Genomic DNA, 25607 nt, shown 5'->3' with positions numbered 1-25607 from the left:
GTTTATCAGTCTCTCGGTCCCAACTTTGATTTATTGATACACCCTAGGGTCAGTGCTTGACGCATGTGAAAGAAACATTGATTGACCCATTGCATGTCAGGATTTTTTATCGCAATTATGGTACCGAAAAAACAGAGATGATCATCATAAATGCACAGGCTATTTAAGTGGAGAGAAACAAAAGCAAATTTGTAGTGTAAAAACAGAACTTTTGAGTCTTTGATAATAATGGACTGTCAACAAACGTGTTTCCATTTATTCTACTACACAGAGAGGTCAATATGTGGGGCAACACATGTTGGAAACTACAATGTGCTGTCACTATGAAGCAGGCCATCATTCAAATCAATAGCACCTCATGTGGAGTCAACGCATGATGATTTGCATGGTCCGTATATCCAGGGTCAGTTGGGAACATGACTTTCCAAGAATATTAGGTTTGTGTGATGATCCCAATGCTAATTTGAACATAGTAATTACGAGACACAAAGCAACGTTGCATTTTAGAGGAAAAGCAGTCGCAGCTCCCCTCTCCCTCATCGTGTCGTGCTGAATAAGAATGATTCACTCATGAGCCAAAAGTGAGACGTTTGTCAGAGTAGTAAAAAGGCTAGCTAGCTATGAAGCGAGGGACACAATTTATCCAATTAGCTGGTGTTGTTTTACACGTTGGATATATTCAATTAAAACGTGTGTTACCGTGGCAACAGCTTCCAGTTCCTCACTGTGAGTGAGATAGGGCTTAGAGCTGAGGGGGTGTGGATGATCATATTCAAAGTAGAGCCGGTTACATAAGCCCCTAGGGAAAAAAACACAGCTCATCTCAACTAAGGTCTAACTCTGGCATCGATTTTTCTCGACAAAAACTGAGGCAGATCTGTATGCATGGACGTGACACTCCAACAATATATGTCAAAACAAATTAGGCACTGTGGAGAAGAATTGTAGCTCTGAGGCAGCCTCAGTCATCTCCATTCGCATAACAAGCGCCAGGCAGGCAATGAAAACCTGCATTGATGGAAATCTAGATTAGCCCAAGTTGATTACTGAAAATACCATGCACTCTTTCCATGACAGTGAAAAAAACACAGAGTTCCTCTGTGGAGATGGGAGAACCTTACAGAAGGACAACCATCTCTGGAGCACTCCACCAATCAGGCCTTTATGGTAGAGTGGCCACTCCTCAGTAAAAGGCACATGACAGCCCGCTTGGAGTTTGCCAAAAGGCACCTAAAGGACTCTCAGACCATGAGAAACAAGATTATCTGGTCTGATGAAACCAAGATTGAACTCTTTGGCCTGAATGCCAAGCGTCACATCTGGAGGAAACCTGGCACCATCCCTACGGTGAAACATGGTGGCAGCATCATGCTGTGGGGATGTTTTTCAGCGGCAGGGACTGGGAGACTAGTCAGGATCGAGGGAAAGTTGAACGGAGCAAAGTACAGAGAGATCGTTGATGAAAACCTGCTCAAGAGCGCTCAGGACCTCAGACTGGGGCGAATGTTCAGCTTCCAACAGGACAACGACCCTAAGCACACAGCCAAGACAACGCAGGAGTGGCTTCGGGACAAGTCTCTGAATGTCCTTGAGTGTCCCAGCCAGAGCCCGGACTTGAACCTGATCGAACATCTCTGGAGAGAACTGAAAATAGCTGTGCAGCGACACTCCCCATCCAACCTGACAGAACTTGAGAGGATCTGCAGAGAAGAATGGGAGAAACTCCCCAAATACAGGCGTGCCAAGCTTGTAGCCTCAAACCCAAGAAGTGCTTCAACAAAGTACTGAGTAAAGGGTCTGAATACCTGTGTAAATGTGATATTTCAGGTATTTTTTGTTCGCATCTTTTTTGCTTTGTCATTATGGGGTATTGAGTGTAGACTGAAGAGGGTGAATAAAAACAATTACATCCATTTTAGAATAAGGCTGTAACGTAACAAAATGTGGAAAAAGTCAAGGGGCCTGAATACTTTCCGACTGCACTATTAAAATGTACCAATCTCTGACAGATCCCACCCAAGCAAAGCTGATTACCTTTTCAAAATGTAGAGGGCTATCACTATACTCTACCACAGTAAAGAATGAAGTTGAGAACACGATTGAGCTGTCATGTAGCCTAGCGACTGAAAATAAGGAAGAGAATGCAACTGGTGGAATCACACCGTGTGTCATCTCTATTTCACAGTCGGAGGGCATAATTACAAATTGCTTCAAAGGGAGAGGCAGCTGCTTTCAGGCTTTGATAGGGGGGCAATTAAAATATTCTGCAAACAGCAGTATGCAGGGGTAATTCACTGCTTAGGCTGACATCAAAACCCTACTTTCTATAGGATGGCTCCAGCATTATGTGCTGTAGGATGGAGATTTGGTGCGGGGGCGCTGTGGCAACAGGGAGGTGTGAAAGATGAATTTCTCCCCCGCTGATGTGCCATCTGTGGTGTAGCATCCCCGCTCTATGGTGTCCACTGACACGTGGGCGGGGGACAGAAGGCTAGCATGCCTGGCTTAACAGCCCATGATAACATCCCATCAAATGTATGTATGGGATTCAGCTTAACCTTCAGAAGACAGGAGGAGGAGGTAGTGGTGGTGTGTGCACGTGCGTGAATGATGCAGGGTTGTATTCACTTGGAACCTAATGGAAGCAAACGGACCGAAACGAGGAGGGACTAGCTGAACTTGTCCAATAACAAACTTTTGTTTACGTTGTAAAACACTTTCCATTGCAAAATGTTTCGCTACGGTGAGCACTAATGAATACACCCGTTCGCCAGGAAGATCAGGATACTCTGTCCTCAACCCTTTATCTTTAGGAGAGGCCAGGTTATTTATAGCCCAATGTTGAGTGTCTGTATGCAAAGGCCATTTTGCATGTTTCCATGTCCATGCTAAAGATACACACCACATACAAGAGAGGGACTGATAACTGGATCAGGTACTGGAATGCTAATGATGAAGAATCTGCTGAAAGAGTTAGGTGGTGTTCATAACCTTCCTATAATACAGTGCCATCACACAACCCATTGACATGTAAGGAGAGAAGATGTTCTCCTCAAACCAAGAATGATTGGTTACATTTCAGTTAGGATATTTGAGGTCCATATGGACAGTCAGGCATCCTACCCAAGAGAGGATGAGGGTACATTATCTATCCCTCTCTGATCAGTGGCATGAAAGGGTTTGGGAAGTGAGAAAGTTAAGAGGAATGCTTCACAGAACCAGTCAGCATCTCCCAGAGCTGGCACATACACTGACTCATACACAGACACATCAGAGGAATAACATACAAAACGTAGGCCTACACATTTCCCTTTTAACTACCCCCGGCAATATACACCCCACAACAACTATAGGCCCTGCCTTCACAATTTCAACATCATCCTTCTTTGATGTTTTACAGCACAGAGCAAGAGTCAAACAACAAAGGCGCCTTCCAACGCATGTTTTAAATCTGCTCACCAGAGAAGGCCGAGCTAACACCACAGCACTTCCGTCGGATATGTTTTCACAACCTGGTCTCATAGACTAGCTGTAACATAGTAAATGTAAATCCGGAACACTCAAATTAGTATATGTTATGTTTGGTATGGTTATATAAGACAAAAGGTTAACGCGAACGTCTAGCAACCCAAAGGATGCATGTTCGAATCTCATCATGGACAACATTAGCATTTTAGCTAATTAGCAACTTTTACAACTACTTACTACTTTTTTAGCTACTTTGCAACTACCTACTACGTTTCAATCGAGAGATACCTTTGTCCTTGCAAATAAGTTTAAAATAGGTTACCCTTGCTTCTGCTGTTTTTGGTATGCTAGATAGATTAACCTTGACTTTTTCCACTGCATGAGTAAAGTGTCATGTCTTCACAAAAGGTGCTTGTAGACATGCACAGACATGCAGTGTAGCTGAGAGACCACGGTTCAGCACAGCCAGGAGGGCTTTTTTGGTTGCCCTGTGCCCTTGTGCAAAGAACAGACCTGCTGGATCCTAGACTAGCACCAGTAGATTCCTGTCTTCCTTGGTCAATATGTGAGGGTCAGGAATTTGGAGCATTCATACAGGACCAAACAAAAACAAAGCAAGTATAAGAGAAATGCACTAGACTTGAGTCGACTTTGGGCACACATTCCTAAAATAACAACATGTTCTTTTATGTGTTTTAGGTCTGTTTGACAGCAGAGCCAACAATAACAAGACAGAACGTGTCCGACAAAAAGTAAGAGGACCCACTGCACTCAACAACCAGCTCTATTCAAATACCTTTAAAATGCATCCCTTCCTTGAGGTAATCACTGATCATTGAAGTGAGTGGATACAATGCTTCCACAGGCCATGCAACACACAACATAAATGTTATGATATCAACATATTTGTAGACTGCCTATTGATTTTGAATTGATGATTGTGAGTATCCAGCAGAAAAAGAGATGAACACAGTGAAAACTCAAAGAAAGGTTGCTTGGTGGTACAGAACTAGATTAGCATTCCTAATCGGTTTACTTCATAGGTGAAATTCAACATAGATTCGTTCTATGTATGCAGTCCCACCGTCGGTTGGAACAAGAACCCTATAAGTGAGTCAGTTCAAGTCAACTAAAATTATTGCAATACTGCTCTACAAAGTTTTTGTGTGAGCAGTGACACAATAACAGGACAGTTATTTTTTTTTACTATTGTTGCGCGGCAATGAGCGCAGACGCACGAGCAGTCATTCATATTCTATCCAACATGTGTACAGTGACATTTCGCGTAACTTCAGTTGCAATGAAAGATATGAACACGGTATTTCTAAGCACATGTAGGCTACTACGGACCACAAGCACCTCCATCAACCACGCAGCCTTCGCCAGTCTCCCGTAAAGAAACTGATACAAAGTAAAAGGACAACAATGCAATCCGTTGTCAATACTTACAACTATGATCAGAGATTAGCAAACAGAATGACCAGTGTATCACATAGCGATGGACAGTTATTCCCGGTAATTCATTGAATGGTCTTGTCTCACTGGTAAATCACAGGACGAAAGCTACTCTCTCAAGAGCAACCAGGATACAGAGTCCACCGCCGCTTCGTAATACAGGGCGTGTTCATGGGAGTGGGATGAAAAATGGTTTACAGCCTGCGAATCCACGCTGACGTCAAAGTAGCCTACAGATGTTAATAAAAATGCACTGAACAACATTACATTTACATTTTAGTCATTTAGCAGACGCTCTTATCCAGAGCGACTTACAGTTAGTGAGTGCATACATTATTTTTTTTAATGTTTTATTTTTTTTCATTCTGCCCCCCCGTGGGAAACAAACCCACAACCCTGCAAGCCATTCCCTCCCCTACCCTGGACGACGCTGGGCCAATTGTGCGCCGCCCCATGGGTCTCCCGGTCACGGCCGGCTACGACAGAGCCTGTTAACAGTAGCCTACAGTAATAAAGATATGTGCATGTAAATCTAAATGTAAGAAAGAACTGTCACTCAGTTAGGAAGGTTATGTTTATTAGGATGACATATTGTATATTGTTGAGTTATTATAATGTAATAAATGTATTTGTCAGATAAACAAATAATTAATGAATTAACCTATACTGGGAATACAAAGCATGTAGAGTATGTGTATCTTCTAAAATTCTGCTCCAGAATTGATCAAGACTAAACAAACGCAATGCAGTCCTTTATGAGTCATCGTGCTATACAGGATGAGTAGATTGAGATTCATTTGAGAGAATTTACTGGGTCAACTCAACTGAGCTACCACTGAAGAGAGGCTTTCATGGTGATTTCACATAAAGGAGACAAACCCAACCAGGTTCTGAGCAGTGAGAACAGGCAGCAGAAATACTCATCGTTGTTACTGAACTATCTGGCCTGGCTGCACTGGTTTTATGGGATTAATCTAAAATGATCTTTCTCTAGGTTAACGACCCATTAAAATTACAGTTATGTGATAATGACTAATTCAAATGGCCCATTTCTCATGGTTGGGGCATGCACCAGTTTATTGTACCTGCATTTTGAAAAGAGTGGAAAGCGAAAATGAATGATGTTTTGTCTCATAAAACCTGTAGGCTGTTTATCGGTTTATCTCATAGATCAGATGCAGATGGATACTGATCTTCTTATTATCTTCTCCAGCGTCCTTATCACCAAGCCACATTTATGTTGTTATCTGTAGTTTTGGAAGTGACAAAGGAAGTCTGTCTACATCTCTTTAAAAAATCACCTCAAAGCACACCCCAGCTGAAGACCTTGCTTCCTCCTTTTGGTTTGAATGCAAATCAGCAGGAACAGCTACTGGTATAAGTAGCCTGTCTTACAGATCTCTGTCAATGGAAATTAGACATTACAGCTTTCCTCACCACCTCTACCCCAGTGTATTGTAAGTGGACATCCACTCTCTCAGATGCAAATGCTTGCAATGGCTGGCCAGTGTATATACACACACTACCGGTCAAAAGTTTGGACACACCTACTCATTCAAGGGTATTTCTTTATTTTAATTTTTTTTACATTGTAGAATAATAGTGAAGACATCAAAACTATGAAATAACACATATGGAATCATGTAATAACCAAAAAGGTGTTCAATCAAAATATATTTTATTTTTGAGATTCTTCAAATAGCCACCCTTTGCCTTGATGACAGCTTTGCACACTCTTGGCATTCTCTCAACCAGCTTCACGAGGTAGTCACCTGGAAGGCATTTAAAATAACAGGTGTGCCTTCTTAAAAGTTAATTTGTGGAATTTCTTTCCTTCTTAATGCGTTTGAGCCAATCAGTTGTGTTGTGACAAGGCAGGGGGGGTATACAGAAGATAGCCCTATTTGGTAAAAGACCAAGTCCATATTATGAGAAGAACAGCTCAAATAAGCAAAGAGAAATGACAGTCCATCATTACTTTAAGACACGAAGGTCAGTCAATATGGAACATTTCAATAACTTTGAAAGTTTCTTCAAGTGCAGTCGCAAAAACCATCAAGCGCTATGATGAAACTGGCTCTCATGAGGGCCGCCACAGGAATGGAAGGCCCAGAGTTACCTCTGCTGCAGAGGATAAGTTCATTAGAGTTACCAGCCTCAGAAATTGCAGCCCAAATAAATGCTTCACAGAGTTCAAGTCACAGACACATCTCAACATCAACTGTTCAGAGGGGACAGCGTGAATAATTTCTTTTCAATTTTTTTTAATCACCTTTATTTAACCAGGTAAGCCAGTTGAGAACAAGTTCTCATTTACAGCTGTACCTGGCCAAGATAAAGCAAAGCAGTGCGATAAAAACAATAACACAGAGTTACATATGGGGTAAACAAAACATAAAGTCAAAAATACAACAGAAAATATATATACAGTGTGTGCGAATGTAGTAAGTTATGGAGGTAAGGCAATAAATAGGCCATAGTGGAAAATAGTTACAAATTCGTATTAACACTGGAATGACAGATGTGCAAAAGATGATGTGCAAATAGAGATACTGGGGTGCAAATTAGCAAAATAAATAACAATATGGGGATGAGGTAGTTGGGTGGGCTAATTTCAGAATGGCTGTGTACAGGTGCAGTGATCAGTAAGCTGCTCTGACAACTGATGCTTAAAGTTAGTGAGGGAGATAAGTCTCCAGCTTCAGAGATTTTTGCAGTTCGTTCCAGTCATTGGCAGCAGGCCTTCATGGTCGAATTGCTGCAAAGAAACCACTACTAAAGGACACCAATAAGAAGAAGAGACCTGCTTGGGCCAAGAAACATGAGCAATGGACATTAGACCGGTGGAAATTTGACCTTTGGTCTGGAGTCCAAATTGGAGATTATTGGTTCCAACCACCGTGTCTTTATGAGCCGCGTGTGCGTGAATAGATGATCTCCGCATGTGTAGTTCCCACCGTAAAGCATGGAGGAGGTGGTGTGGTGGTGCTTTGCTGGTCACAATCACTCTGATTTATTTAGAATTCAAGACACAGTTAACCAGCATGGCTACCACAGCATTCTGCAGCGATACGCCATCCCATCTGGTTTGGGCTTAGTGGGACTATCATTTGTTTTTCAACAGGACAATGACCCAACACACCTGCAGGCTGTGTAAGGGCTATTTTACCAAGAAGGAGAGTGATGGAGTGCTGCATCAGATGACCTGGCCTCCACAATCACCCAACCTCAACCCAATTAAGATGGTTTGGGATGTGTCGGAAAGCAGAGTGGAGGAAAAGCAGCCAACAAGTGCTAAGCATATGTGGGAACTCCTTCAAGACTGTTGGAAAAGCATTCCAGGGGAAGCTGGTTGAGAGAATGCCAAGAGTGTGCAAAGCTGTCATCAAGGAAAGGGTGGCTATTTGAAGAATCTCAAATATAAAATATATTTTGATTTGTTTTGGTTACTACTTCCATGTGTTATTCCATAGTTTTGATGTCTTCACTATTATTCTACAATGTAGAAAATAGTAAAAATAAAGAGAAACCCTTGAATGAGTAGGTGTGTCCAAACTTTTGACTGGTACTGTAGATGCCAGGACATACACCATCAGACCCGTATCGAGCACTTCAACTTGTGATGATCTTGATGCTCCCACACGGAAGAAAAAACTCCCACTTTGTAACTTTAGATTCAACTTCCTGAAGATTAAAGTAAAATTACAGTTAGCCTATATTTATCTTGCGACAGTGATCCTTACATGGCTGACAACCACATACGGTACATATAGAGTGGGGAGAACAAGTATTTGATACACTGCCGATTTTGCAGGTTTTCCTACTTACAAAGCATGTAGAGGTCTGTAATTTTTATCATAGGTACACTACAACTGTGAGAGACGGAATCTAAAACAAAAATCCAGAAAATCACATTGTATGATTTGTAAGTAATTAATTTGCATTTTATTGCATGACATACAGTGGGGGAAAAAAGTATTTAGTCAGCCACCAATTGTGCAAGTTCTCCCACTTAAAAAGTTGAGAGAGGCCTGTAATTTTCATCATAGGTACACGTCAACTATTACAGACAAAATGAGAAGAAAAAAATCCAGAAAATCACATTGTAGGATTTTTAATGAATTTATTTGCAAATTATGGTGGAAAATAAGTATTTGGTCAATAACAAAAGTTTCTCAATACTTTGTTATATACCCTTTGTTGGCAATGACACAGGTCAAACGTTTTCTGTAAGTCTTCACAAGGTTTTCACACACTGTTGCTGGTATTTTGGCCCATTCCTACATGCAGATCTCCTCTAGAGCAGTGATGTTTTGGGGCTGTCGCTGAGCAACACGGACTTTCAACTCCCTCCAAAGATTTTCTATGGGGTTGAGATCTGGAGACTGGCTAGGCCACTCCAGGACCTTGAAATGCTTCATACGAAGCCACTCCTTCGTTGCCCGGATGGTGTGTTTGGGATCATTGTCATGCTGAAAGACCCAGCCACGTTTCATCTTCAATGCCCTTGCTGATGGAAGGAGGTTTTCACTCAAAATCTCACGATAGAATGCCCCATTCATTCTTTCCTTTACACGGATCAGTCGTCCTGGTCCCTTTGCAGAAAAACAGCCCCAAAGCATGATGTTTCCACCCCCATGCTTCACAGTAGGTATGGTGTTCTTTGGATGCAACTCAGCATTCTTTGTCCTCCAAACACGACGAGTCTGACCATATGACATTCTCCCAATCCTCTTCTGGATCATCCAAATGCACTCTAGCAAACTTCAGACGGGCCTGGACATGTACTGGCTTAAGCAGGGGGACACGTCTGGCACTGCAGGATTTGAGTCCCTGGCGGCGTAGTGTGTTACTGATGGTAGGCTTTGTTACTTTGGTCCCAGCTCTCTGCAGGTCATTCACTAGGTCCCCCCGTGTGGTTCTGGGATTTTTGCTCACCGTTCTTGTGATCATTTTGACCCCACGGGGTGAGATCTTGCGTGGAGCCCCAGATCGAGGGAGATTATCAGTGGTCTTGTATGTCTTCCATTTCCTAATAATTGCTCCCACAGTTGATTTCTTCAAACCAAGCTGCTTACCTATTGCAGATTCAGTCTTCCCAGCCTGGTGCATGTCTACAATTTAGTTTCTGGTGTCCTTTGACTGCTCTTTGGTCTTGGCCATAGTGGAGTTTGGAGTGTGACTGTTTGAGGTTGTGGACAGGTGTTCAAACAGGTGCCATTAATACAGGTAACGAGTGGAGGACAGAGGAGCCTCTTAAAGAAGAAGTTACAGGTCTGTGAGAGCCAGAAATCTTGCTTGTTTGTAGGTGACCAAATACTTATTAGTTTTTCTTTAAGAAGCCCTCCTGTTCTCCACTCATTACCTGTATTAACTGCACCTGTTTGAACTCGTTACCTGTATAAAAGACACCTGTCCACACACTCAAACAAACAGACTCCAACCTCTCCACAATGGCCAAGACCAGAGAGCTGTGTAAGGACATCAGGGATAAAATTGTAGACCTGCACAAGGCTGGGATGGGCTACAGGACAATAGGCAAGCAGCTTGGTGAGAAGGCAACAACTGTTGGCGCAATTATTAGAAAATGGAAGAAGTTCAAGATGACGGTCAATCACCCTCAGTCTGGGGCACCATGCAAGATCTTACCTCGTGGGGCATCAATGATCATGAGGAAGGTGAGGGATCAGCCCAGAACTACACGGCAGGACCTGGTCAATGACCTGAAGAGAGCTGGGACCACAGTCTCAAAGAAAACTATTAGTAACACACTACGCCGTCATGGATTAAAAATCCTGCAGCGCACGCAAGGTCCCCCTGCTCAAGCCAGCGCATGTCCTGGCCCGTCTGAAGTTTGCCAATGACCATCTGGATGATCCAGAGGAGGAATGGGAGAAGGTCATGTGGTCTGATGAGACAAAAATATAGCTTTTTGGTCTAAACTCCACTCGCCGTGTTTGGAGGAAGAAGAAGGATGAGTACAACCCCAAGAACACCATCCCAACCGTGAAGCATGGAGGTGGAAACATAATTCTTTGGGGATGCTTTTCTGCAAAGGAGGCAGGACAACTGCACCGTATTGAGGGGAGGATGGATGGGGCCATGTATCGCGAGATCTTGGCCAACAACCTCCTTCCCTCAGTAAGAGCATTGAAGATGGGTCGTGGCTGGGTCTTCCAGCATGACAACAACCCCAAACACACAGCCAGGGCAACTAAGGAGTGGCTCCGTAAGAAGCATCTCAAGGTCCTGGAGTGGCCTAGCCAGTCTCCAGACCTGAACCCAATAGAAAATCTTTGGAGGGAGCTGAAAGTCTGTATTGCCCAGAGACAGCCCCGAAACCTGAAGGATCTGGAGAAGGTCTGTATGGAGGAGTGGGCCAAAATCCCTGCTGCAGTGTGTGTAAACCTGGTCAAGACCTACAGGAAACGTATGATCTCTGTAATTGCAAACAAAGGTTTCTGTACCAAATATTAAGTTCTGCTTTTCTGATGTATCAAATACTTATGTCATGCAATAAAATGCAAATTAATTACTTAAAAATCATACAATGTGATTTTCTGGATTTTTGTTTTAGATTCCGTCTCTCACAGTGGAAGTGTACCTATGATAAAAATTACAGACCTCTACATGCTTTGTAAGTAGGAAAACCTGCAAAATCGGCAGTCTATCAAATACTTGTTCTCCCCACTGTATATGAAACAAATAAGCACAGCGAGAGAGACTTTATTTACAGCATCTGTTCCTACAGTGGACAAGTAGTCGTATGTTTGCCCCATACAAGCTCCATGCTTGCAAAGCCTGTTTACCCTCTGATGAGCCATGGAGGTAACAGTCATATGATGGACCACAGTGTACCTCTCTGAAACAATGAGTGGTACTGCCAACCACATGTCCCTAATCTAAGCACTGTCACCTCAAACATCTTTACACTACTCTATAGGTCACAGTGCCAGTCATAAGTGAAAGGAATATGGTTGTTGAGTTGTGCTGGTAACTTGTAATAACACTCCATTATTGGTCTCTGTAGGCTACATCTCAGATTTGTATTATGTTTTGGAAAAGTAGGCTATTATAAGTCATGTGACTCTATAGCCTACAGAGCATTGAGATTAAGCGTGTGAGATTTGTACAGCAGATTTTGCACTCAACATCAGGTCAATAGACCACAGCCAAGTCACATTACAAGCATGAGATTTAAAGCCTAACACTTGCTATCTGAACATTTTCACTTCCACGTTCAGGGTATGAGACACTGCAGCAGAGGCATGGAAGGGGGTTAAAATGGGATGGAAATTATTTAAAATTCATTATCTTCACATTTAATATGAATGCTTATCACATCTCCAGGTATAGGTGCCTAGGTCATAAACTCGTGTATGATATTATTAAACAGTCTTTCCAAACAGGGACACTTCCTCTCTGCTTACCTCATGTCAAAATAAGTGTCCCCCAAAAGTTATTCAATTTTTTGTCCACATATGGCGCACGTGCAGGACTTTTATTTTGACATGAGATAAGCAGAGAGGAAGTGGAACAGACCCACGTTTGGAAAGTCTGTTTAATAATACTATCCTTTAGATATTTGGTCTCAAATTCCCCTGTCATAATGACCAACCGTCCTTGCCACCGGCACAGTAAGTTGAAATGGAATTTTATTTAACTTCTTGCTTCCCACGTACTGTTTTTGTGCAACCCAATACAATTGAAAGCAACGCTAGTGTATACATCCTCGTTGCTAAAAAGCACTTATACAGACCCCAATGAATGATCTTCCTGTACGATACTCTGCTCCTATTCACAGCAGCACACTTACTTAGCCAAACATCAATAATAACAAAGCAATATTATGTTGGAGACTTTCTTTTTTTTACCTTAATGCTCGAAGTGCAAGAAAAGGGAGTAGTCCTCCACCTGGTAGCTAGCAGCTCTAAGAATAACGATTTGCTTCAGCTGTCTGCTATTTCCGGGTTGGTCGAACGTCATTGTGCAACGGACAGGTTCCAACAGTAACACCGCGCGAGAGCTTGCATTGCATGCAAATCGAACACAACTGACCCACGGGCCGCTGCTACAGTAGCCAGATTAGTGAATGGAATTACTGTCTATGTTGCCGAGTTCAAATGATATTTACATTGTGTTTAAAAATGTAACATGTCCTGCAATTTCTTGTTACATTAACGTGTAGCCTAATACACAAGAAAATAAAGAATAGCCCACAGCAATGTTTGCCTAAAAAATGCTGACACATTATTAGGCCTAGTGAACGTGAATCAATAACCACCTCGACAAATAATACATAGGCTATGGTCTAAAGTGGAAAGTAAACGTTAATTAATTTAGGCCTACATTTTTATACAATTAAATTAAAGAATGAACATAATATTCTAAACTAAAGTAGGCTATCATAAACCGCATATGCAAGAAAACTGTTCGAAATACTTTGAAAATACAATTTCTTTCTACCTTCTTTGAAATACTGATCTAACATGATTGGACTAGCCTTAAGCAAGAGCTATCCTCCTTAGCTTTCGCTTGTCCAGTCATGTCTGATATGTGATTAGCCTACTTCAAGAACGGGAAAAAGGAAAGGATGATTGATGGGCTGCACAGGTGCGCTGATTGATGGGCTGCATTAATAAGTGCACATGCCTGACTTCAATCAAAACATTACTGCAGCCCCCGGCTATAAAATGTCGCCTCAAGTTTACAGCAGTCCTTCACGACCGTGAGGTACGAAAGCATTTAGAGGGTAAAGCAAAACAATTTATAAAAGTCAAATTCGAGCACTATACTCTTGGAGGCTTCTTTGGGTGAAGTTTCTGTTAAAAGAAGCTAGTTGAAAATGGTGAAGGAGAGAACCCACATAAACGTGGTTATCATAGGCCATGTTGACAGCGGAAAATCAACCACCACTGGTCACCTGGTCTACAAATGCGGTGGTGTCGACCCAAGAACAATCGAGAAGTTTGAGAAGGCTGCAGCCCAGGTAAGGAACAATTTGCAAGCAAACTAATTGGAGGAACATTTACATGTATTAAGCAACTACAATTGTAGCTAATTTAAATTCTCTCATCCTACAGATGGGCAAGAGCTCTTTCAAATATGCCTGGGTGTTAGACAAACTGAAAGCTGAGAGGGAGCGAGGAATTACCATTGACATTTCATTGTTGAAATTCAACACGCACAAATACACTATCACAATAATTGATGCTCCAGGCCATCGTGACTTCATCAAGAACATGATCACAGGGACATCACAGGTAAAGCTGCAGCTTGTAGCCTATCTGCGTGGGGGATTTGCGCAGGCCAATGTGAATTACTGGTCTTGGTGGTAACCTAATCTTATGCTTTTGTTCACCCTTCATTTCAGGCTGATGTTGCCCTCCTGGTGGTGTCTTCTGCCAAAGGGGAGTTTGAGGCTGGTATCTCCAGGAATGGCCAGACCAGGGAGCATGCCTTGCTCGCCTACACGCTCGGTGTCAAGCAAATCATTGTCGCCGTGAACAAGATGGACGTGACTGAGCCACCATACAGCCAGAAGCGCTTTGGTGAAGTGGTCCAAAGCGTGAGCACTTTCCTCAAAAGAATCGGCTACGATCCCACTGCTGTGCCATTTGTTCCCATCTCTGGCTGGACCGGGGAGAACATGCTTGCCCCATCTCAGAAAGTGAGTTTTTTGATAGCATTGATCAACATTTAAGTATAATTTTTATCCACCTGCGACACATGAGAACCCTCTTCTGCTGTGTAGATGTCCTGGTTCAAAGAATCGAAAGTCAAGAGCGGGCCAGGCCATGTAAACGGGAGAACTCTACTTGAAGTCCTGGACTCCATCCATCCACCAGTGCGCATTGCCAACAAGCCTCTGAGGCTGCCCCTGCAGGATGTATACAAGATCGGAGGTGAGTGGTGGCTCATGATGCCTACATGTATCAAATTGTGAGTAGTTGTATTGACTGTCTTCCCTCTGTGCTGCAGGAGTGGGCACGGTTCCAGTGGGGAAGATCGAGACAGGGATTCTGAAGCCCGGCATGATCCTGATGTTCTCCCCCGCCAAGCTGACTGCGGAGGTAAAGTCCATTGAGATGCACCACCAGGGTCTGCAGACGGCCGGGCCTGGCCACAACGTGGGCTTTAACATCAAGAACGTGTCTGTAAAGAACCTTCGCCGTGGAGATGTGGCTGGCAATGCCCAGCATGACCCTCCCTCTGATGTCAACAGCTTTGTGGCACAGGTACACATGGCAATGTCAAATCTGAACATGGCAATTTAGTATTGCATGTGATTGTCCCATTACCTAGTACCATATTTTCTAATGGACTGATGGTTTGTCAAACCAGACACCCTTCCCTGTTCTAGGATGTGAATCTGTTCCCTACTAATGCAGACTACTTTGCTTGTTCTGTAGCCTAGTACTGTTTCACTGACATCTTTGCATCTTCCCACAGCTCATAATCCTGAACCATCCTGGCAAAATCAAGACTGGCTACTCTCCCGTGCTTGACTGCCACACCACCCATGTGACCTGCCGCTTTGCAGAGCTGCGGGAGAAGATTGACCGTCGCACAGGGAAGAAGCTGGAGGATTTTCCCCAGACCCTGCAGTCTGGTGACGCTGCCACTGTCAAGATGAGCCCCAACAGACCACTCTGTGTGGAGAGCTTCTTCACCTACCCTCCTTTAGGTACACTTCCCTCAATATTTTCAGGGTAACATCACTGGTAGTGGGCATGGAACATTTGGAACTGGTAGTGTAACATTTTCTAGAGCAATGTTTTACTAGCGCATGGCTTTCTATCCCATCAAGTGTTGATTTGATTCTGCATCATGTGTGTTTTGATAAAGGACTGCTTGTTCACAAGATGTGCCTTATCTAAACAATGGCTGACTGTTTTTACAATGACAGTAATTTGTTCTCCACGTGTTCCTTCCCTCTTCAGGTCGGTTTGCAGCGAGGGACTTGAAACAGACTGTTGCTGTGGGAGTCATTAAGTCGGTGGATAAGGACCATGGATCAAAGAAGCATGCACAAAGGCCAAGTCTCAAAATGAATTAATTTTAGTTTACCAGTAGTTCTGGTATGAAAAAGAGCTTGAGGATAAAGCTTTAAGTTGACTATTGTTTGTGTATATATAATTTGTGTTGCAACACAGCACTATGTTGCGTTTTGGAAAATGATGCTGCTGCTCTTAGATTGGACTGCCATCTGGAGTAACTAAGAATTGAATGGCCTGTTTTAGACATGTAAGGTTGTGCAAAAAGCTTCTGACAAATAAAAGTCCTTTCAAAGTTACTGTTTCACTAACATGGTGCCAAATTCTGTACAACAACTTTTGCGGTGGCTTATAGTAGAGAAATGAACATTATCTGGCAACTGCTCTGGTGGACATTCCTACAGTCAGCATGTCAATTGCATGCTCCCTCAACTTGAGACATCTGTGGCGTTGGGTGAAAACTGCACATTTGAGTGGCCTTCAGTCCCCAGCAGAAGGTGTGCCTGTAATGATCATGCGGTTTAATCAGCTACTTGATATGTCACCTGTCAGGTGGATGGCTTAAAATATTACTAAGCTTTGTGCATGTGGAACATTTCTGGGATCTTTTATTACGCCTCTTGAAACATGGGACCAACACTCTAAATCAGGGGTGTCAAACGTGCGGGCCGGATCAGGCCTGCAAACGGGTTTAATCCGGCCCGCGAGATGATGAAGAAAAAAAAAAAATTAAGTATAAAAATGCGCTGCAATTTTTCAATAAAATAAACTGCTGTTCCAATTGCGTCCACTGGATGGCGCAATAGTGTTAAGCAAGCAAACAGTTTATACCGGGGCAGAGCAAGTAGGTCAAGCACGTGCAGCCAATGAGCTACTTTGTTTTGCCCGCGATATTTATTACGGCTTCTACTTTTAACATTATGTGCTTTGGCACCCTCATTGCCCCAATATGTCTCTGTCAAAAAAGAGAAAAGTGGACGCAGAGTGCAGAGTGTTCCAAGAAAAATGGTCATCCTATTTAATCACGGAATTGAATGGGAACGCTGTATGTTTGTGTTCAGAGCATGTTGCAGCGCTGAAAGAATATAACCTTCGTCGCCACTATGTGAGTCTTCATGCCGACAAATATGACAACTTTCAAGGACAGCGGAGATGAGAGAAGGTGAATGAACTGTTGGCGGGTCTGAAGAAACAGCAGTCTGTGTTTACTCACAGCCGAGACATCAGTGACGCTGCAGTGAAAGCTAGCTACCTCATTGCTAATGAAATCGCAGTGGCTTCAAAACCATTTAGTGAGGGTGAATTTGTAAAAACATGCATGATGAAGGCAGCGGAGATTGTGTGCCCTGAAAAGCGGCAGGCTTTTGCAAATATCAGCCTGACAAGAAACACAGTTGCAGACAGGATTTCTGATCTTTCAGTGGATTTGGACAGCCAGTTGAAGCAAAAAGTAAAGTCATTTATTGCGTTTTCGGTTGCAATTGATGAAAGCACGGACATTACAGATGTTGCACAACTGGCCATTTTTTCATCCGCGGAGGTGATGACACATTGACCGTCACCGAGGAGTTCATGGAGTTGGTGCCGATGACAGATACAACGACAGCAGCTGATATTTTTACCGCACTCGTCGGCGCGCTGGACAGGGTCGGAGTGGACTGGTCCCGCGCTGTCAGCCTGGCTACAGATGGTGCGCCCTCAATGATCGGGAAAAAAGCAGGCGTTGTGACAAAGTTCAGAGAGAAAGTGCAATCTGCAAATGGAGGATGTGATTTTTTGACTTTTCACTGTATTTTGCACCAGGAGGCTTTGTGTTGCAAGTCATTAAAGATGGATAACGTCATGAAGGTGGTCATCCAAACTGTTAATTTCATCCGATCCAGAAGCCTGAATCACCGTCAGTTTGACAGCCTTCTCAGAGAGAAAGACCACATCTATGGCCTGCCATACCACACTGAGGTAAGATGGTTAAGCCGAGGTGCTGTGCTGAGGCGTTTCTTTGATTTACGAGAAGAAATTGAACAGTTCATGGAAGAAAAGGGCAAACCAGTGTTAGAATTTCATTCCGCAGAATGGATGCCGGACCTTGCATTTATGGTGGATGTTACAGAGCACCTGCATAACTTGAAAAAACAGCTGCAAGGGCGCAACAAAGTTGTCACGCAGTATTATGACAGCATACGTTCTTTCAAGTTGAAGCTGTCATTGTGGGAGACGCAACTTGCCGGTGGTGATGCAGCTCACTTCCCCTGTCTGAAAAATGTGTGCGCGACCCAACATGTGGCAGACATGAAGCGGTTCAAAGATAAAATAACGGGACTGTTACGGGAGTTTGAGCAACGCTTTCAGATTTATGTTTATATGTTTTTATGTTGATGTGCTATTGTTTTTAATTGATTATATTTTATTTGTATATTTAACCTATTCTTGACTCTGTGGTTCTTGCACTTGTTTGGGGAACAGGATTTCATTATTTTTATCTACATTTCTGCCTGAGAAATGACACCCTGATATAGTTCTGTGATCTGTGATATACTTCTGTGAATCACTGAGGCATTGTGTGTTTGTGTGTTCTTTGTCCTCAGAACTTTCAAATAACTTGAGGTGTTTTATGATTAATAGTGATGTTGTGCTTTTGGACACTGTCCTCAGGCTCCAGCTTTATGTTTATATGTTTTTATGTTGATGTGCTATTGTTTTTAATTGATTTTATTTTATTTGTATATTTAACCTATTCTTGACTGTGGTTCTTGCACTAGTTTGGGGAACAGGATTTCATGATTTTTTTCTACATTTCTGCCTGAGAAATGACACCCTGATATAGTTCTGTGATCTGTGAAACAGTTCTGTTAATCACTGAGGCATTGTGTGTTTGTGTGTTCTTTTTCTTTAGAATTTTCAAATAAACTTGACGTGTTTTATGATTAATAGTGATGTTGTGCTTGTACTATTTTGGACACACTGTCCTCAGGCTCCAGCTTTATGTTGTATGTTGATCGTATTAAAACAAAGAAAACAATCTGAAGTTGTTAAGTTATATATACCAAGATTTTTCCGGTCTGGCCCACTTGGGAATAGATTTTCCTCCATGTGGCCCCTGAGCTAAAATGAGTTTGACACCCCTGCTCTAAATGTTGAGTTTATTTTTCAGTATAGTAAAGGTGAAGACATCAAATCCATTACAACACTTTTATTAGTACAATGGTATGATAGGGGTTGATAATCCTTTACATGGGTTGTAAACCAGAGGAGTCACTGGGGAGTAAAGGGTACATATCCAGTTCACTACTTGAAATCGCCTGTCTTCCAAATAAGTACTCGGCGTTCTAAGGACAACCCTGTCTGACAGGCAAACTTTATTTCTGCTTGACTGCCTCGCTGGATTTCATAAATATCCACAAACTGTCTACATTTGAGTTTATCCTTAACTGGAGATCTCGCCTGGAAATCATTGACACCACTATTACTAAATATGAAATGTCATTGGACACTTGCAATTTCCCCAGGCCATCAATTTTCACATTCTTGCTTACTGACATTGACCTTGCCATATGTGTGTGTGTTAGTGGCTCAGTGGTTCTTCAAACCCTGACTTGAGTGGCTTTTTAAATAGCACTCCGCTCAATTCCAGTCATTTTTACACCAGCACAGAAAGGTCTACATAGTGAAGATGACTTGACAGAGTGACAGTGTTAAGGAGTCTACTACTGGTGACCTGTGGGGTTTCTGATATCCCACCATACAGTAGCAGCAGGTGTCAATACTGTAAAACAATCAGAATACATGTACACAAAGTGAGCAAGAACAAGGAATACATATTTAATCATAAGTTATCATGGTAGGTTTCAGTGGGAGACAATCTCCAGTATGGGATTGTGCCTCCAGTCTAACGTGGTGTAGGATGAGGAAACGGGGATAGTCTAGTGACATGAGCTCTTTCCCATTCCTTCATATTTGGCCTTCTCCAGAAATGCAAGCAATGATGACCAGTAAAATGATTACAGATAAAATTCAAACACAGCTGCCCTGATACTTGGTTATCTGGCAGGCAGAGAACACGTATGCTTCTACATGTTTGTACAATAAAACATGTATATACACACACACACAAATATATTTACATACATATATACACAGTAACAGCATAAACACACTTTAGGGTAAGCGTGGCTACGGCAGCCATAGGCCGTGCTCTAAGGTTAAGATAATACTGGAAAGAGGAAAAATACACACATTTTTATTTACAACATGGATGTGCTCAGCATCCAGTGGCTAGTGGAGCCTACTTGGGCTTCTACATTGCGTTTTTTTCTTTAGAACACTGGTTTCACGTCAGGTTGTTACAGTAGCTATTTACAGTACAGGGGTACTTCTAAGGGTGAGGGCGGGGGGTTAGTGCAAGCCTCGTCTGGCTGTCAGTCACTCAGGATGTGGACAAAGGACATTGGGAACACTCCTTTCCTCTCCAGGTGCCCTTCAATGTGGCCGATCTGAAAGGAAACAGAGAGAGAGAGAATGAAGGAAGGCAGCCAACAAGTGCTCAGCATATGTGAGAACTCCTTCAAGACTGTTGGAAAAGCAGTCCAGGTGAAGCTGGTTGAGAGAATGCCAAGAGTGTGCAAAGCTGTCATCAAGGCAAAGGGTGGCTATTTGAAGAATCTCAAATATAAAATATATTTAGATTTGTTTAACACTTTTTTGGTTACTACATGATTCCATATGTGTTATTTCATAGTATTGATGTCTTTACTATTATTCTACAATGTAGAAAATAGTAAAAATTAAGAAAAAACCCTGGAATGAGTAGGTGTGTCCTAACTTTTGACTGGTACTGTATATACACACACACATATACAGTGCCTTGCAAAAGTATTCATCCCCCTTGGCCTATTTTGTTGCATTACAACCTGTAATTTAAATTGATTTTTATTTGGATTTCATGCAATGGACATACACAAAATAGTCCAAATTGGTGAAGTAAAATGAAAAAAAATAACTTGTTTCAAAAAATAAAAAAAAGTGGTGCGTGCTATGATGCCCCTAAATAAGATCTGGTGCAACCAATTACCTTCAGAAGTCACATAATTAGTTAAATAAAGTCCACCTGTGTGCAATCTAAGTGTCACATGATCTGTCACATGATCTCAGTATATATACACCTGTTCTGAAAGGCCCCAGAGTCTGCAACACCACTAAGCAAGGGGCACCACCAAGCAAGCGGCACCATGAAGACCAAGGAGCTCTCCAAACAGGTCAGGGACAAAGTTGTGGAGAAGTACAGATCAGAGTTGGGTTATAAAAAAATATCTGAAACTTTGAACATCCCACGGAGCACCATTAAATCCATTATTAAAAAATTGAAAGAATATGGCACCACAACAAACCTGCCAAGAGAGGGCCGCCCACCAAAACTCATGGTCCAGGCAAGGAGGGCATTAATCAGAGAGGCAACAAAGAGACCAAAGATAAGTATCTGTCAATAGGACCACTTTAAGCCGTACACTCCACAGAGCTGGGCTTTATGGAAGAGTGGCCAGAAAAAAGCCATTGCTTAAAGAAAAAAATAAGCAAACACATTGTATTCAGACCCCTTGACTTTTTCCACATTTTGTTACGCTACGTTACAACCTTATACTAAAATTGATTAAACCATTCCCCCCCCTCAACAATTTACACACAATACCCCATGATAACAAAGCAAAAACAGGTTTTTAGATTTTTTTGCAAATCTATATATTTAAAAAAAAACAGAAATATTACATTTACATAAGTATTCAGACCCTTTACTCAGTACTTTGTCGAAGTACCTTTGGCAGTGATTACAGCCCTGAGTCTTCTTGGGTATAACGCTACAAGCTTGGCACACCTGTATTTGGAGAGTTTCTCTCATTCCTCTCTGCAGCTCCTCTCAAGCTCTGTCAGGTTGGATGGGGAGCATTGCTGCACTGCTAATTTCAGGTCTCTCCAGAGATGTTCGATCGGGTTCAAGTCCGGGCTCTGGCTGAGCCACTCAAGGACATTCAGAGACTTGTCGCGAAGCAACTTCTGCGTTGTCTTGGCTGATCCTGACTAGTCTCCTAGTCCCTGCTGCTGAAAAACATCCCCACAGCATGATGCTGCCACCACCATGCTTCACCGTAGGGATGGTGCCAGATTTCCTCCAGATGTGACGCTTGGCATTCAGGCCAAAGAGTTCAATCTTGGTTTCATCAGACCAGAGAATCTTGTTTCTCATGGTCTGAGAGCCTTTAGGTGCCTTTTGGAAAACTCCAAGCAGACTGTCATGTACCTTTTACTGAGGAGTGGCTTCCGTCTGGCCACTCTACCATAAAGGCCTGATTGGTGGTGTTGCAGAGATGGTTGTCCTTCTGGAAGGTTCTCCCATCTCCACAGAAGAACTCTAGACCTCTGTCAGAGTGACCATCGGGTTCTTGGTCACCTCCCTGACCAAGGCCCTTCTCCCCTGATTGCTCAGTTTGGCTGGGCGGCCAGCTCTAGGAAGAGTCTTGGTGGTTCCAAACTTCTTCCATTTAAGGATGATGGAGGCCACTGTGTTCTTAGGGACCTTCAATAGTGCAGAAATGTTTTGGTACCCTTCCCCAGCTCTGTGCCTCAACACAATCCTGTCTTGGAGCTCTACGGACAATTCCTTCGACCTCATGAGTGGGTTTTTGCTCTGACATGCACTGTCCACTGTGGGACCTTATATAGACAGGTGTGTGCCTTTTCAAATCATGTCCAATCAATTGAATGTAACACAGGTGGACTCCAATGAAGTTGTAGAAACATCTCAAGGATGATCAATGGAAGCAGGTTGCACCTGAGCTCAATTTCGAGTCTCATAGCAAAGGGTCTGAATACTTATGTAAATAAGGTATCCGTTTTTTATTTGTAAAACATTTGCAAAAAAAATCGAATAAACTGTGTTCGCTTTGTCATTATGGGGTATTGTGTGTAGATTGCTGAGGAATAACATATTTAATCCATTTTAGAATAAGGCTGTAACGTAACAAAATGTGGAAAAAGTCAAGGGGTCTGAATACCTTCCAAAGGCACCTTATATATATATACACTACCAGTCAAAAGTTTGGACACACCTACTCATTCAAGGGTTTTTCTTTATTTTTTTACAATTTTTTACATTGTAGAATAATCAAAACTATGAAATAACACATGGAATCATGTAGTAACCAAAAAAGTGTTAAACAAATCAAAATATATTTTATAGTTGAGATTCTTCAAATAGCCACCCTTTCCTTGATGACAGCTTTGCACACTCTTGGCATTCTCTCAACCAGCTTCATGAGGTAGTCACCTGGAATGCATTTCAATTAATAGGGGTGCCTTCTTAAAAGTTAATTTGTGGAATGTCTTTCCTTCTTAATGCATTTGAGCCAATTAGTTGTGTTGTGACAAGGTAGGGGGGTATACAGAAGATAGCCCTATTTGGTAAAAGACCAAGTCCGTATTATGTCAAGAAACGCTCAAATAAGCAAAGAGAAACGACAGTCCATCATTACTTTAAAACATGAAGGTCAGTCAATACGGAACATTTCAAGAACTTAGGAAAGTTTCTTCAAGTGCAGTCGCAAAAACCATCAAGCGCTATGATGAAACTGGCTCTCAAGAGGACCGCCACAGGAATGGAAGACCCAGAGTTACCACTGCTGCAGAGGATAAGTTCATTAGAGTTACCAGCCTCAGAAATTGCAGCCCAAATAATAAATGCTTCACCGAGTTCAAGTCACAGACACATCTTAACATCAACTGTTCAGAGGGGACTGTGTGAATCAGGCCTTCATGGTCGAATTGCTGCAAAGAAACCACTACTAAAGGACACCAATAAGAAGAAGAGCCCTGCTTAGGCCAAGAAACACGAGCAATGGACATTAGACCGGTGGAAATTTGTCCTTTGGTCTGGAGTCCAAATTGGAGATTATTGGTTCCAACCAATGTGTCTTTGTGAGACGAGGTGTGGGTGAACGGATGATCTCTGCATGTGTAGTTCCCACCGTAAAGCATGGAGGAGGAGGTTTGATGGTGCTTTGCTGGTGACACTTTCTGTGATTTATTTAGAATTCAAGGCACACTTAATCAGCATGGCTACCACAGCATTCTGCAGCGATATGCCATCCCATCTGGTTTGGGCTTAGTGGGACTATCATTTGTTTTTCAACAGGACAATGACCCAACACACCTACTGGCTGTGTAAGGGCTATTTTACCAAGAAGGAGAGTGATGGAGTGCTGCATCAGATGACCTGGCCTCCACAATCCCCGGACCTCAACCCAATTGAGATGGTTTGGGATGAGTCGGATGGCAGAGTGAAGGAAAAGCAGCCAACAAGTGCTCAGCATCTGTGGGAACTCCTTCAAGACTGTTGGAAAAGCATTCCAGGTGAAGCTGGTTGAGAGAATGCCAAGAGTGTGCAAAGCTGTCATCAAGGCAAAGGGTGTTATTTCATAGTTTTGATGTCTTCACTATTATTCTACAATGTAGAAAATAGTACAAATAAAGAAGAACCCTTGAATGAGTAGCTGTGTCTACACTCTTGACTGGTACTGTATATTCAGAAGGATCTGTAGGACATAGCCATGACTTTCGTGGCGAAGGCCACATATGGACGCAACGTCATCTTAGAGTTGCCCGGGTACAGAAAGGGTGTACGGATAAAGCTTGGAGGTCCCCAACATATTTAGCCAAGTCCAAAGCCATGAGCAGGAGACCAATCGACTCCAGAGGCTCAAAGGGGGCCGCACACAGTGCTTCCAAAACCAGCCCCAAGTCCCATGTGGGCGCAATAGGTTTAGAGACCGGTCTGAGACGAAGTACACCTTTCAGGAACCGCACCACCAGGGGTTGAGCCCCCGGTGAGGTTCCGTCAATTCCCACATGCACCCTTTTAAAGTGGAGAATGCTTGAAAAGCTCCTGTAGGAACATAAGGATGTAATAATCTCCACCCGGCACAGCCAGAAGAGGACTGGCCATCCCTCAGAGCCTGGTTCCTCTCTAGGTTTCTTCCTAGGTTCCTGCCTTTTCTAGGGAGTTTACATCTGCATTGCTTGCTGTTTGGGGTTTTAGGCTGGGTTTCTGTATAAGCACTTTGTGACATCTGCTGATGGAAAAAGGGCTTTATGAATAAATGTGATGTCCCTCACAGAGCAATGAAAAGGAACAAGTTCTTTATCTTGGCACCAGAGCTCAAACGCTTGCCACTTATATGCCCTTGCAGACTGAACGGTAGTAAAAACATTCAGAGGTAAACCTCTAGCCATCAGATTGACCCTCTTAGGGGCCAGGCCCATAGGAACCAAATCTCTGGCCTCGCTTGCCAAACCTGCCCGTGTGCCTGGGACAACAGGTCCCTGCGCAACGAACGTTTCCATGGGTCCCGCCTAAAAGGCTAATGCTCTCCGGAACCAAGGCTGCCTGGGCCAACAGGGAGCTACAAGAATCAATGTTAAACCCTCCCGGGCACCCACTACAACGTGGGCTGAATCAGAACCACTGGCGGAAACTCGTAAAGGAGGGTTCGAGGCCACTGGTGCGCCAGAGCGTCCGTTCCCAATGGGGTACTCGGGTCCCTCATCGATGAAAATAGAAGACGCTGCATATTCTATCGTGATGTGTAAAGACCTATGTTGGCCCTGCCGAAAATGTCCCATACCTGGGAGAGCCTCCACTCC

At 42.9% G+C, this 25607-nt stretch overlaps 3 protein-coding genes across 8 annotated transcripts in view; 1 reads left to right on the top strand and 2 right to left on the bottom strand.

The window, feature by feature from the left end:
- The window catches only part of LOC311100315 (CYFIP-related Rac1 interactor B), a 39257-nt gene extending 26381 nt beyond the window's left edge, over window positions 1-12876 (bottom strand). For 3 of the 6 annotated variants that reach the window (XM_084141178.1, XM_084141179.1, XM_084141182.1), the window contains exon 1: window positions 4918-5029. The gene's annotated coding sequence lies outside the window, so the exon portion shown is untranslated. Of the gene's footprint in view, window positions 1-4917; window positions 5030-12797 lie in introns of those variants that run through there. The other 3 variants (XM_084141180.1, XM_084141177.1, XM_084141183.1) reach the window with 3 other exon arrangements.
- On the top strand, window positions 12460-15977 carry eef1a1l3 (eukaryotic translation elongation factor 1 alpha 1, like 3; the record flags this gene model as incomplete). The annotated part of the gene is given in 8 exon segments (XM_084141260.1): window positions 12460-13912; window positions 14007-14186; window positions 14297-14593; window positions 14678-14828; window positions 14905-15161; window positions 15376-15610; window positions 15867-15954; window positions 15956-15977. Coding segments are annotated over 8 exon segments (1374 nt in total). The 5' UTR covers window positions 12460-13768.
- A 3069-nt stretch (window positions 15978-19046) lies between these two features.
- The window catches only part of asap1b (ArfGAP with SH3 domain, ankyrin repeat and PH domain 1b), a 78475-nt gene continuing 71914 nt past the window's right edge, over window positions 19047-25607 (bottom strand). Inside the window, exon 31 of the mRNA XM_084140994.1 lies at window positions 19047-20410. Within this exon, the coding sequence (XP_083997120.1) occupies window positions 20336-20410 (75 nt within the window). The 3' untranslated portion in view covers window positions 19047-20335. The remainder of the gene's footprint in view (window positions 20411-25607) is intronic.

The sequence above is a fragment of the Coregonus lavaretus genome (genome assembly GCF_964263955.1).
Source record: "Coregonus lavaretus genome assembly, chromosome: 2".
Taxonomy (NCBI): domain Eukaryota; kingdom Metazoa; phylum Chordata; class Actinopteri; order Salmoniformes; family Salmonidae; genus Coregonus; species Coregonus lavaretus.
The sequence above is the reverse complement of the archived record's forward strand: the minus strand, read 5'-3'. Positions and strand labels throughout refer to the sequence as shown.